The sequence below is a fragment of the Sus scrofa genome, chromosome X, assembly GCF_000003025.6.
Source record: "Sus scrofa isolate TJ Tabasco breed Duroc chromosome X, Sscrofa11.1, whole genome shotgun sequence".
NCBI classification, from domain to species: domain Eukaryota; kingdom Metazoa; phylum Chordata; class Mammalia; order Artiodactyla; family Suidae; genus Sus; species Sus scrofa.
In genome coordinates this window covers 108,495,962-108,508,153 of record NC_010461.5, presented here as the reverse complement: position 1 = coordinate 108,508,153, position 12,192 = coordinate 108,495,962, and the positions used below count along the sequence as shown (strand labels likewise).

General features: G+C 40.6%; 1 protein-coding gene and 1 long non-coding RNA gene across 26 annotated transcripts in view; one reads left to right on the top strand and one right to left on the bottom strand.

The window, feature by feature from the left end:
- Positions 1–12,192, top strand: part of MBNL3 (muscleblind like splicing regulator 3) — a 124,673-nt gene that overhangs the window by 104,743 nt on the left and 7,738 nt on the right. For 11 of the 25 annotated variants that reach the window (XM_021079441.1, XM_021079440.1, XM_021079442.1 and 8 more), the window contains 6 exons: positions 917–1,108; positions 2,158–2,394; positions 5,174–5,324; positions 7,169–7,204; positions 9,590–9,684; positions 10,619–10,692. In XM_021079441.1, coding sequence (XP_020935100.1) covers positions 917–1,108; positions 2,158–2,394; positions 5,174–5,324; positions 7,169–7,204; positions 9,590–9,684; positions 10,619–10,675 — 768 coding nt within the window. In that variant the 3' untranslated portion in view covers positions 10,676–10,692. 25 annotated transcript variants of the gene reach the window in all.
- The window catches only part of LOC106507043, a 152,386-nt gene continuing 147,404 nt past the window's right edge, over positions 7,211–12,192 (bottom strand). Inside the window, exon 3 of the long non-coding RNA XR_001302731.2 lies at positions 7,211–8,713. This is a non-coding gene — a long non-coding RNA (uncharacterized LOC106507043). The remainder of the gene's footprint in view (positions 8,714–12,192) is intronic.

Genomic DNA, 12,192 nt, shown 5'->3' with positions numbered 1-12,192 from the left:
AAAGACAAGGCCAGGCAAGTCAGATTCGTTTGTAAAATAGGATCTAAACAAATAGCCATAGCAATTTCATTTTAGGTAGACAGCAGGACATTGTTAAGACTCTCACTTTTAAAAGTCTGCCCCTTTCTTCCTCCCTCCTTGCTGTCTTCATAACTGAGGGTGGGCCAAGAAGAGAAGCAAGTAGGGTAGGTGGCAGCCATGGTAGGACTGGCAGCTTTGGAGCCAAGCAGTACTGCCCAGGAAGGGAAGGGCAGGGTGGCATGAAGGAGCCTTTCAGGAGGATCTGGCATCTGCCAGCAAAGGCCATGCCTATCTGAGGACACCAGGCCTATGGCCCATGTTTGTACCATATCATTGGTGACATGGTTTTTAGGTAAATGTGGACATGCCAGAGAAAACACATCTCTATCAGTGGGATTTAATTTAGCTAATTTGTGACTGTTAAAATCATATGGCGTGGTATATCAGCTTCCCCATAAATTTGTTCCTCAAAGTGATTTGTTGGTTTAAAAGCAATTCCTATATGGGAATTAGTATGAGGCTAAAAATAAATCGGAAGATACAACGGTCAAATTTTTTTTTTTTTTTTTGGGCTGCACCTGTGGTGTATATGGAAGTTCCCTGGCCAGCTTTCAAATCCAAGCTGCAGCTGCAGCCTACAGCACATCTGTGGCAGTGTTGGATCCTTAACCCACTGCACTGGGCTGGGGATCAAACCCATGCCTCAGCAGTGACCTAAGCCGCTGCAGAGACAATGCGGGATCCTTAACCTGCTACATCACAGCGTGAACTCCCACCATAGTCAGTTCTGACATGGCTTAGGCATTTGAAAGAATGCTTCCTTGTGGAATAATAGGAATAATCTATTTACCTCTAAGACCTTTTTTTTTTTTTTTTTCCTCTTTGAAACATGCAGACTTCTTTTCCTGTGACTCCATCACTTGCAGCTAATCCTGCCATGGCTTACAATCCTTACTTACCTCATCCTGGGATGGGCCTGGTCCCTGCTGAACTTTTACCAAACGCACCTGTTCTGATTTCTGGAAACCCGCCTCTCGCACTGCCAGGAGCTGCTGGTCCAAAACTGATGCGTTCAGATAAACTGGAGGTATTTGTGTAGAAATATATAAATACCTATAGGGTAGATATTAACCTTATGCCTAAACATTCTAAGGGCCCGTGTTTTGAATGCTTGACATAAGTGCATCTGGATTTTAAGCTTATGGAATATAACCTCAGAAAAATGCTAAACATTTTACTACGGTAATTTTATTGTGTTACAAAATGCACAGATTCAGTTGTGATGGTACGTCAAAAAATGTCTTAGGGTACCCAGCCCCAGACTGCGAGTCTCCTTTGCCAGGGCACAGAAAGTCTGGGGGGAATGCTCCTTTTTTACGCAGGCTCCAGCTTTAGCTTTATAGACTGGGATTACTGTATTCGTTGATGAGTCTTAATCAAACTGCAAAATATGTAGACCAACTCTCTATGAATGCAGACTGTAAATAAGTCTCATAGGGTCCAAACCTTTTTCTCCATTTTAAGGAGGATGTTCTAGAACATATGTATCCCTTGATGCCTAAGAAAGGGAAATCTCAAATAAATTTAAAACAGCTTCTTGATGTATGGAAGTCCTTCAAACTGTCATTCTTCATAAATTGAGATAAATAACTAGTCGACTTCTTACAAAGGCAGCTCCATGGACAGCTACTTAACTGCCTTGCCGTGTATCAATGAGGTCTGTGCGTGCCCTTTAGTCATGGTCCACAAGTCTGCTTCTAAAAAGCACATCTTGTGTGATGAAGACACATCTTGGACCTTAACAAAATAACCCCTTCTTGCAAAGTTAACTTTAGGCTGCGTATCAAGTGAAGAATTCAAAATTGGTTTTCAGCAATACTTTTATTTCAGTGTAAGGAAAACAGACAAGTTTTTCCTGTGGGGAGAATGGATTTTTTTTTTCTTGGAATAGAAATGTTGTTTTTGTGTTTGTGTTTACATCTCATAGGAATATGGCTTAACATTATCCTTCAGCTTTAAAATTGTTTCCTAGATAGATGACACAGAGTGTATACTGTTGCTCTTACATTCACTGGCAAAATAAATAAAAGCTAATCACCTTCCAAGCATTGGTGTGATTTTTTTTTTTCCTTTAAGGTTTGCCGTGAGTTTCAGCGTGGAAATTGTACCCGTGGTGAGAACGACTGCCGCTACGCTCACCCTACGGATGTCTCTATGATTGAGACAAGCGATAATACCGTGACCATCTGCATGGATTACATCAAAGGTCGATGCTCCCGTGAGAAATGCAAGTACTTTCATCCTCCTGCACACTTGCAAGCCAAACTCAAGGCAGCTCATCACCAGATGAACCATTCAGCTGCCACCGCGATGGTAAGCACAGGCCAGGGCTTGTGGATTATCTGTCGGGGAGTAAATGATGAATAGATTCCTCAATTTGTCTCATGTCCTGTAACCACAGTCTTGAATATTCATGAGTGAACCATAAAATGAACTGCCTGGGTTACAGGCTGGAAAAGAGAGAACCCATTTATTCTAATTCATTCACTAAAATTTTCTAAAGACGATGATTTTAAAACTTGACTAGGGACTTGAACCTACTATGCTTTTTTTCCCATTTTTCCGAGAAAGGGTAAACTATACCACTTAAATAGTAAATGATGTTTAAGTGGTTTTTATGGCCCAGATAACCTCAATCTCCTAAAAGGGCAGAAAGTTGCCTTTCTGCCCCATAAGCCACCTTCCCGGACACTTTGCTGATAACATCCTTGATGCCTTTCAGGGACAGAGGGCTTGGAGAATGGGCTGGTACGTGGGTTCTCGCTTCCCCAAGGTTAGTGCTTGCAAGGCAGCAGCCATCCACGGCTGGGGGAATTTTCTACATGGTAGGGAGAAGAGGCCTGGCTATTGAGTTGCCCTAAGGGAGTTTTGGGGGGAAAGTTAGTCCTACAGGGTGATAAGTTGAAAAATAGGAATCGGACTCACTTAAACTTGTCACGGCTGTCACTTATTTTGACAGGCAGCGTGCTATTCTTTTCTTTCATAGCCTGGGCCTCTCCTCGTGTAATATAAGGTATAACCCCAATAAGGGACAAAGCCCTGAGGAAACTTCATTTTTCCTGGCCTGGGAAGGAAAAGAAATCTGCTCCTGAAGCCCATGACTGAGCTCTTCCCTTTTCAGGAGAGACGCATTTATTTTCAGACACCCCCCTATTTGTTGAGGAGTTTTCCTCATACTGAGCTGAACTCTCCCTTGCCGGAAGCTGGCACTTAGACGTATTTGATGACAAAACATAAAGTCCATCCCCGTTTCCAAAGAGCCTGCTTCTCATGTCTTCTCTCTTCCCCACATTTGTCCAAGCACTCCCCGTAGATGAAGGCGTTAAGGACGCAGCAGCGATTTTAGATTGCTCCTCTTTCTCCATAGCCCTGCACTCTGGGAACAGAACGCAGGACCTCGTGAAAGAGCTGAGTACCCGGACAACAGAGTCTGTTGAGGAGTGTTTAAAAAGACTTCACCAGATAGTTTTTTGTCTTAAATTCTTTTGAAGGAGGGGTTTTAGGCTATGAAAATAGCAAGGTATCTAGAATATCCAGTGCAGAATTTAAGCCTCCAGTCGTTAGATTCTTTCTGTTGGTGGCGGAGAGTTCGGAAACAGCGTGGACCTGTTGTGAAGGAGAGGAATACCATTGACCCCCTAAAAAGAAAGGTTCTCAGATGCATGGGATGTACAAGGAATGGCTGGTCTGGGCCATTGCGTGCCTGTCCCATGCTCAGTCATGGGGCCTTCGGATGTATGCACGTATTTCTGATGATTTGGGTGTGTTGGGAAGAATGCATATAAGTCCGCCCCACATTTCCATATAGAATAAAATATATTCTATATAGGCTTTCAGCTGGTGCTTTTGAACATCAATGTCACATTCCTTTCTGAACAGGTAAAGTCACATTGGCCCATAGGAGTTTGTCGCAGCTCAGATTAAACAAAGGAGGCTGCAGGAAGAAGTTTAAGCTTTGTCTACTTTAAGGATTCGGAGTTTGCGAAATAGAGATTTCTACTCTTGTTCTTGGGCCTAGCTCAGGCTAACTTCCCTGAAAGCAGCTTGTATGCATTGAAAAGAAAAGACTTGAAGGCGTGATAACTTGGTTTGCAAATGAAAACAGAGATACTTCTTTACCCCCAGGAATGAGGAGGTCAGGGCAGGGCCCTTTCGGCACGTGGAAGGCTAGCTCCTCAGCCTAAAGTGTTGCCATCTCCCTTAGAATTTGGAGCGTACCCAATTGTGGTTGCCAGGACAAGGTCTTAAAGGATGGTGCGATTTGGTGAGGAAAAACTGTAATACCAAATTTCTCTCGTGAATCTGATCCAGGCGCAAGTTTCACTGCGTGTTATAAGCACAGTGGGATTTTGAAAGAATTGTAGATGTGAAAGGGGGATTTTAAAATCCTAAGAGGCTTCAGAATTAAACCTGACAAGGCCTTAACAAAGCAATTGGTAGATACCAAGAGGCACGGCAAGCCTCTTGGTATGTGAATTGCACACCTTTTGCTTAATGTCCATGGTATCTGGGTGAGGTCGGTGGTGAGGGAGGATTAATTCATTTGCTTCTTCCTTACCTGTTAGTTGGGAGACACAGTTAGAGGATTTGGACCTGAAGTCCTCTTGTAAACTGGATTTTGGATTTTGGAGCTACAGAATCAGACTCTGATCTACTGACATGTTTTTTTTTTTTCACCTGCATGCCACATAGCTCCTAGATCCACCTCAGAATTTTAACTGGCCAGAATCTCTTTGCTGCTGTATCCGTTGCTTCTGCGAATCTCATTTTAATACTCTAATAGATGAGCATCCCTTACATGTTCATTTGAAATGATCATTTGCTGTTAACAGCTTCCCGTCACATCCTGCCCAAACGATGAGGTCCTTTTTTATTTGTCTAAATGAGTGAAGTGGAAACCTTTTTTCCTCCCAGTAGGTTTATTTTCTGTTTTGGACCCAGTATGTACTCATATAGTGAACTGCTTCATCCCTACCGTTAATGACCTTGCAAAGGGTTCCCGGGCCAGACCTTATCTAAGGGCTACTTACTTGGTTTGAGTACATATGCTGCTTTCTTTGGTACTATTTATTAATCCGTCCTTCCCTCGCAGGCCCTACAGCCTGGTGCACTTCAGCTGATACCAAAGAGATCGGCACTCGAAAAGACCAATGGTGCCACCCCGGTCTTTAATCCCAATGTTTTCCACTGCCAACAATCTCTGCCTAACCTGCAGCTCCCGCAGCCGGCATTTATCCCTGCAGGTGAGAACAGGGCTCTGGGCACCGTGAGTTGAGTGATGTTGCGTTGAGTGATGTTGCGAATGAATACAGTGCACACCAGCTCCCCGAGAGCTTTTATATGAGGATTGTCAATGGGTATGTTGATTAGAAATAAGACAAGGCAGTTATGCTTGATCTGCTTGTATATAGACCTGTTTTTCAGTGGTTCCTGAACATGAATGGTTGGAAATCAAACTAGGAAACACTGTCAGCACGTTCCTTTTGAGCATTTCTTAATTGTTGCTTCCTATGTTTGATTCACTTATTTCAGTCTCAAACTAATTCTTTGACTCTTAGATATCGTTTTCAAAGACAGTGGTTTGCCTTCATGAAAAAACAAAGTTTCTGAGCTTCAGCACTGCAAAAATAGGTAGTCTATACATATCTCTGATATGCCAAAGATAGTTATAATAAAACTATCCTTAAATGTGTATTATTAGCATAATAATATATATAGTGTGTGTGTGCATATATATACACACACTATATTTATACATATATATATATATATATATATATATATATCTCAGGAAGTTTTAGCTTCTAACTCTTAAACCAGTTACTATAAAATGGCACTGTATCATATTTTTCTGACAGTTTGTGGCACATTCTCTTACCTCCTACATTCAACTATATTTAATAGCATAACAGTTTTGCACTAATTGAAAAGAAAAATTTAAGCCATGATTTGTTCAAATAAATATATATGATGAGGGGAAAAAAACTTTTCTTCCAGTGGTTCAGCACAGTTAGTTGAAAATACTAACCACTGGGTGTAAAGTATATATATATATATATATATATATATATATATGTATGTATTTTTTGGATCAGAACCATAAATGCCCCAGTTTGGAAACTATTAAATGAAAATGATAGGCTTTAAAAATTACTTTAGAAATCTTGTTAATTATAAATATACTAAGCACAGAGTTTGATATACCTGGACTTGAAGAAACCTACTGGTTAACTGATATGTTAATCAATTTTAAAAGAAGCCATTAGAAACAAGTCTTTTGTCTAGTTACCAACCATAATAGTTCTTTATGAGATCATTTTAAATATACAATTTTTAGACTTTTCTTTGATTATTTATTTATTTCGGCTGTGCCTGTGGCATGCAGAAGTTTCTTGGCCAGGGGTCAAACCTGTGTCACAGCTGTAAGCTGAGCCATAGCAGTGACAACACCAGGTCCTTAACCCACTGAGCCACGTGGGAACTCCCAATTGTTAGACTTTGGAGGGATGGATCTGGCTAATTTAAAAATCTAGCCGTATAAGCAAAAACGTCAGAAGAATCCCTTTCCCCTTAATTAATAGCGAAATAAAAACTTGTCGGGCTGAGAGTCCCCTCTTGATGAAAACCCTGTTTGCCATATGTTCGTAGTCAGGTCCTTGGTTGCGAGGTGGAGGAGGTAATGATAATAGATTCGTGCCCTAAGTAGAACTTATTGGCACCAGCTGCCAGATCCTGGTGCATAGTTTGAAAATCATATGTGTAGTAAATTAAACTCTCCCTTCCCTAATAAAAAAAAAATCACTTAGCATGTATTGTCCCAATAAGTATGTAATTAAAGTGAGGTAATGCCTTCTAAAGAAAAATTAGTGTTCATTTTTATACCTAAGAATCCAAGAATTACTTTGATTACCTGGGATTGTGATCTTAAGCTGTAATTGTGAGCATGGGAGATCACTGGATATGCATGTGCTGATTCATTAATATTGCTAAGAATATCTTTCTTGTTAAAAATTATTTCTATCAGTAAAGCTTTAATAATGAAATGTCTCTTTTCTTTACTTTCCACGCTTTTCTGCATGGTGTACAGGGCCAATACTGTGCATGGCACCCGCTTCAAGTATTGGTAGGTTTTGTACAAAAATTCTCAACTTTTTCTAACCTGAAAAATGTGTTTTTCTATTGTGACTATGCAAGAGACGAGTGACTGAATGATATGGCTGGATATCTGCTGAGTATTTAAGGTTCAGTATGGTGCTGTCATATGTTTCACGTCTTTATGGAATCACAACAGTCCTACACCCTCAGGTCCTAGATGGTTGCCACTGTGGTCAAATACTGACCCTGCTATTTCTCTATTTCACCCTAAAAATTGCAGCGGAAATATTTTGAAAAACATTTCCTTATCTAGTCAGAATGGACATTTCGTTCCTAGCTTTACATCAGTTACTAAGAAATTGTAAAATACTTCAAGTGTTAAATTTCTGAAGTACAACAAAACAGTTCCTCCCCAAGAAAAGTTATCCATAAGATCGAAAACACTCAATACTGAGATGTTGCAAGAGGATGCCTTAAGCAAAGCTAGAGCATTCTGTAGCATTTTGTGATGGGTTCTATAGTGTTCTAGGATGAAGTGCCACCTGCACGGAAACCAGGCACAATAGAATCATTTCAAAATGACTTTTTAGGGGTATGCAATGTTTTTAATAACCAGTTACACACAGATCCTTAAATTAGCCACCAATACAATACGGTAGCCATCTCGAAACAGTTTTGTATTAGAAGAAGACAAGGAAAGTGACTTGTTTCCCTCTCAGAGCTCCTGGGGAGTTCACAGCTCCTGTGGTTTCCACGGGTACCAGGAACAGACCAGGAGAAAATAGCTCTGTGCCATACAGGCAGGAATTATTCCACCTCACCCCTCCATCTCCTGTCAGTCCCGTTCCTTTCATCCCGTTCCTTTCATCCTTTTCAAGAGTTTGCAATAGCTTGACCTCCATCCCATTGGTCCGTCAAAGTAGATGCGGAGCCCAAAAAGGGCCTAACAGGGTTCTCCAGATTAAACGAACACGTCAAAATGCCAGCCACATAGTAGGAGCACTCACTGTTGGGTGAGGCCGCCGTTACTGGCTGTGTCCTGTAGGAATTAAAAACACTTCCGTTGATACTAACAGAAATATTATATGCATATGATTAGAAGAACCAGATGTCTGCAAGTTCTTGAAATGAGTCTCCGTCTTGGCATTTTGTGACTCTGCTCCCTTGTCCTTTCACCTCAGAGCTCTGTGTGGGAACGCAAAGTGCATGCTTCCGTGGTGCTTCCTCTGTATAATTGTTGCACTCCCAAAGGGAAAACAAGAGTGGCTGTAGAATTGGCATGTGATACAATACGGGATGCCGATTGCTAGTGGATAAGTCGAGATGGGCACGGGAGATAACTACAGTGTCTGTCGGTCACCATTTGGGTACATTTGCGATTGCCGTGACGTGGCATGAGTTGATTCTCCTCTCTCCAGGCCATTCACTTTTCTGTAGACTTTCAGAAAATCTGAATGCAGTCGGAGTAGATGTGCATTGTTTCATACGCACACTTGCCATTCGCACATTAATTCCTTGGTTTGCTTTCCAAAATGAGCTAGAAATAAGAAAAGCATCCAAGAAGCTTTCAAAATGACATAGAGACTAGAAAGGACAGAGAGCGATCATCCCGAAAGAGATGTTGCAGCTGCCAGCCAGTGTAGCCCTAATATTTGCAGTGAAGACAAGATTTTGTTGGATATTTACTAGGAAGAATCCCATGGAAACTCAGGTTAGGTATGGAACAATAGATAAAGAGCCTAAGTTGTTGCATACACAGCCCGAGTTTCCAAGGAGTTTGCCAGAGGTGTGCTTGAAACCCTGCATGCATAGTCCATTGCATTCTTCGTATCTGCTCCCCTACCATATACCCACCAATCCAACTACCATTTTGGGGGGCATGCAGATCAGGTAAGTATATATATAAGTGTCCCTTTGCACCTGCAGATCTGGTGACAACACTCGTGTGTCATGCGTTGGTGAAGCCAAACACCAATTCACAGTTCCCTACTCCCATTTTGAATGTGCAACCCAGTTACTCTTCTGCTTGACTAGCTATTCATACAGATAGCCTCAGTGAAATCAGACTTATCCTAGGCACCTATTATTTGTAACCCCTTCTGAAAATTTGGCCTTCGAGGTCAAACTACAATGTGATTCTGCTCAAAAACTAACGAAATGTTGAGAATGATTCCGTTTTCCTTAATGGTAACTATAATTGGCTTTCCCCTTTTCTCTTTTTAAATTTCCCCCCTCCCATGCTGTGTTGCTTTGCACTGACTGTGATTGCATGTTGCACCCTGGTGTATCCATCCTGATGATGTCACATGGCTTGTCGCTGTGATACCTGCCACGCCCCATTCCATCGTTTATGTCACGGTTGCATAAATGCTCCACCCTCTCGTGTGTTGCTCCCATGGTTTCCTACTGAAAGTGCCCATGATGCACGGTGCTACACCTACCACTGTGTCTGCAGCAACAACACCTGCCACCAGCGTTCCCTTCGCTGCAACAGCTACTGGCAATCAGGTTTGGCCATTTATTTCACCTGTTCAGACCTAGCTAACTCCAGTGTGTTGGTAAAGCACAGTATATGCTTTCTGGATTGGTGCGAGACATTCGTTTGTATTCTTAGGTGTTTCTTCAGCAGTTGTTACTTTTAGAATGTTTGGTTTTGTGTATATTCTGGAGGGATGTGTCTGCATTGCTGCTCATCCTGAATCAGCAGAATGTTCTCATTTTTTATCACTTAACAGATGTTACTCATGATATGCTATATGTACAGTTGTTGCTACCACACCAATCCTCAAATGTATATACTCAATATTTTTTTTAATGTTTCCTCTTTGGCGGAGAGGAGAATTTATTTTATTACCATTTTTGCTTATCACGTTTGAACTTTCCCTTAGTACACTCATCACCTTTACCTTCAGATCTTCTGGAAAGAAAGATAACACATTTCTTTCCAAGGCACAAATATGCTTATCATCACACAGTGATTACATCAGAAATTCCTTCTCATACTGACATTAGATGTGCTTGCATTGTTTCAATTTTCATGTGCTTGAGGTATTTACAGGCAGAGTCACAAGGCAAATGATGCGGTTGATCGGGGGGGAGGCTTGAAATTGTAAGGAGATACTTACAATAATTACCGTGTAATGTTCTGGCCATTTCGCCTTATTAAAGTGGTAACCATGCATCAAGACTGCAAGTTCCACTGCTGTTTCAGTTACAAGTATGATAACCACATAGGACACAGAGCAATTCATTTATCGGGCAAACAAACCATATTCTAACCTGTGGTTGGCGAAATTAACTATTAGTGGATATGGTTAATATGTCTAAATCTTTTTCGGTGAAATTGATGATGGTTATTGGTTACCATGTCCAAGCCGTGAACAGAATAACTGGAATTCTCTCAAGAAACTATTTTAATCTAAAATCTTTTTTACTACTATAGATACCCCCATTATCAATAGATGAACTGAATAGCAGCATGTTTGTTTCACAGATGTAGAAGTTACCAGTAGAACAGTAAGTTTCTTTAAGTATTAATATAAATAATACTTGTAGGTTATATCTTTTATCTATATAATTGCATTTGCTAAAGGCTGTGGTTAATATTTTCATTAATAGACATTGCTTATAACTTAAGAGCTTGATGTAAGCATTCTAAATTGAAAAGCATTCACATTGAAATGTAGAGAGCAAATAGGTGATTTTTTATGTGAAAATGACAGCTGGTATCGTATTTTTCCCAAATGTTTTCCCATTATTAAAGGGATATGATTTGTTAGCCAAAGGCTGAGATCATTTTTGAATGGTCATCTTTGAACATTTTTCTAGCTTTATTTTTTATTGAAATAAAGCAAAGTACTCTTCTCCCAATTGGACTGAGCTGATTATCTTAAAGACAGTAAGTCATATGCTTCTAAGACGTTATCGAAAAGAGGGCTTTCACATTCTGCCACTGCGTGTGGCTTCCTGTGTAAGTCTATGAGAATTGCTCCAGCTGTTTCAATTTTGTGTGACATAATTTAGTAATGTAAGCCTCATTTTCATTCAGATCATGGCACATTTTTTTTTTTTTGTAATTTTTGTTGTTGTCTTCAGAGTTTTCCCCCTTGGCTTCTGATTTCCCCTTTGCCTGGTCCAGAGCCTGTAATCACACACACTTAATTTCAGCAGTCGTTCACTTGGAACACGTGACTTTAGAAGTCACTTAAGACTCTGAGGCATCTTAATTAATTAATGGTAGGGGCTTATTAAACAAATGTTACCGATTCGGAATTGCATCCATTAGCCATTGAAAGCTTGAGGCTCTCTCAAACTGGAGTGTTTCACTTGGTTGAAGGAGCCAAGAGTTCCATTCTCTGGATGGACTAGTTCCCCCAGGATCTGGCTGGCAATTGCTTTCCTGCTGAGGACACACAGGGCCAGAACACTAACTGTTCTGGACAGAGCATATAGATAAACTGTACATTAAATAGACTGGTCCCTTCAGTCACAAGGAATGTTTTAAAAAGACACCTTTGAGTACACAGAATAACTGAAGTAGCTGTATATTGTAATGGTTTGCAGGAGTATCATTTGGGATAGTGGCAACTTGAGAATAGCACCAAACATGAGAACCTAGGTTTTCTAAACACTTGCCTGATTCTCATGGGCTGTTTCACATCAAGGTAAACAAAAGTTGCCAGATGACATTCACTTTCCAACAGAACATGTTTGTGAATCGTGATTGCTCTTTGCTTGATTCCATTAAAAAATTGAGAGGTATTTGGCACACCGTAATCGTTTCCGTATGTAGCAGATGTTGAACATTTCGCCAAGTTCAAAAATGCAATCTTGTAAAATAATGTGTACCCAGAATTCGCACCTAGGCTATTTCTGCAGGCCTCTAGAACATCAGATAAAGCATTTAAAGCTTATTAAATATTTGCATCTTTCAAAATGGTTCTCAAATATGTTTTCTCACAAGGTAGGCTTGTTGGAGGAAGTAGATGGATGGGTAGCTGTTCATCAGAAAGTTTT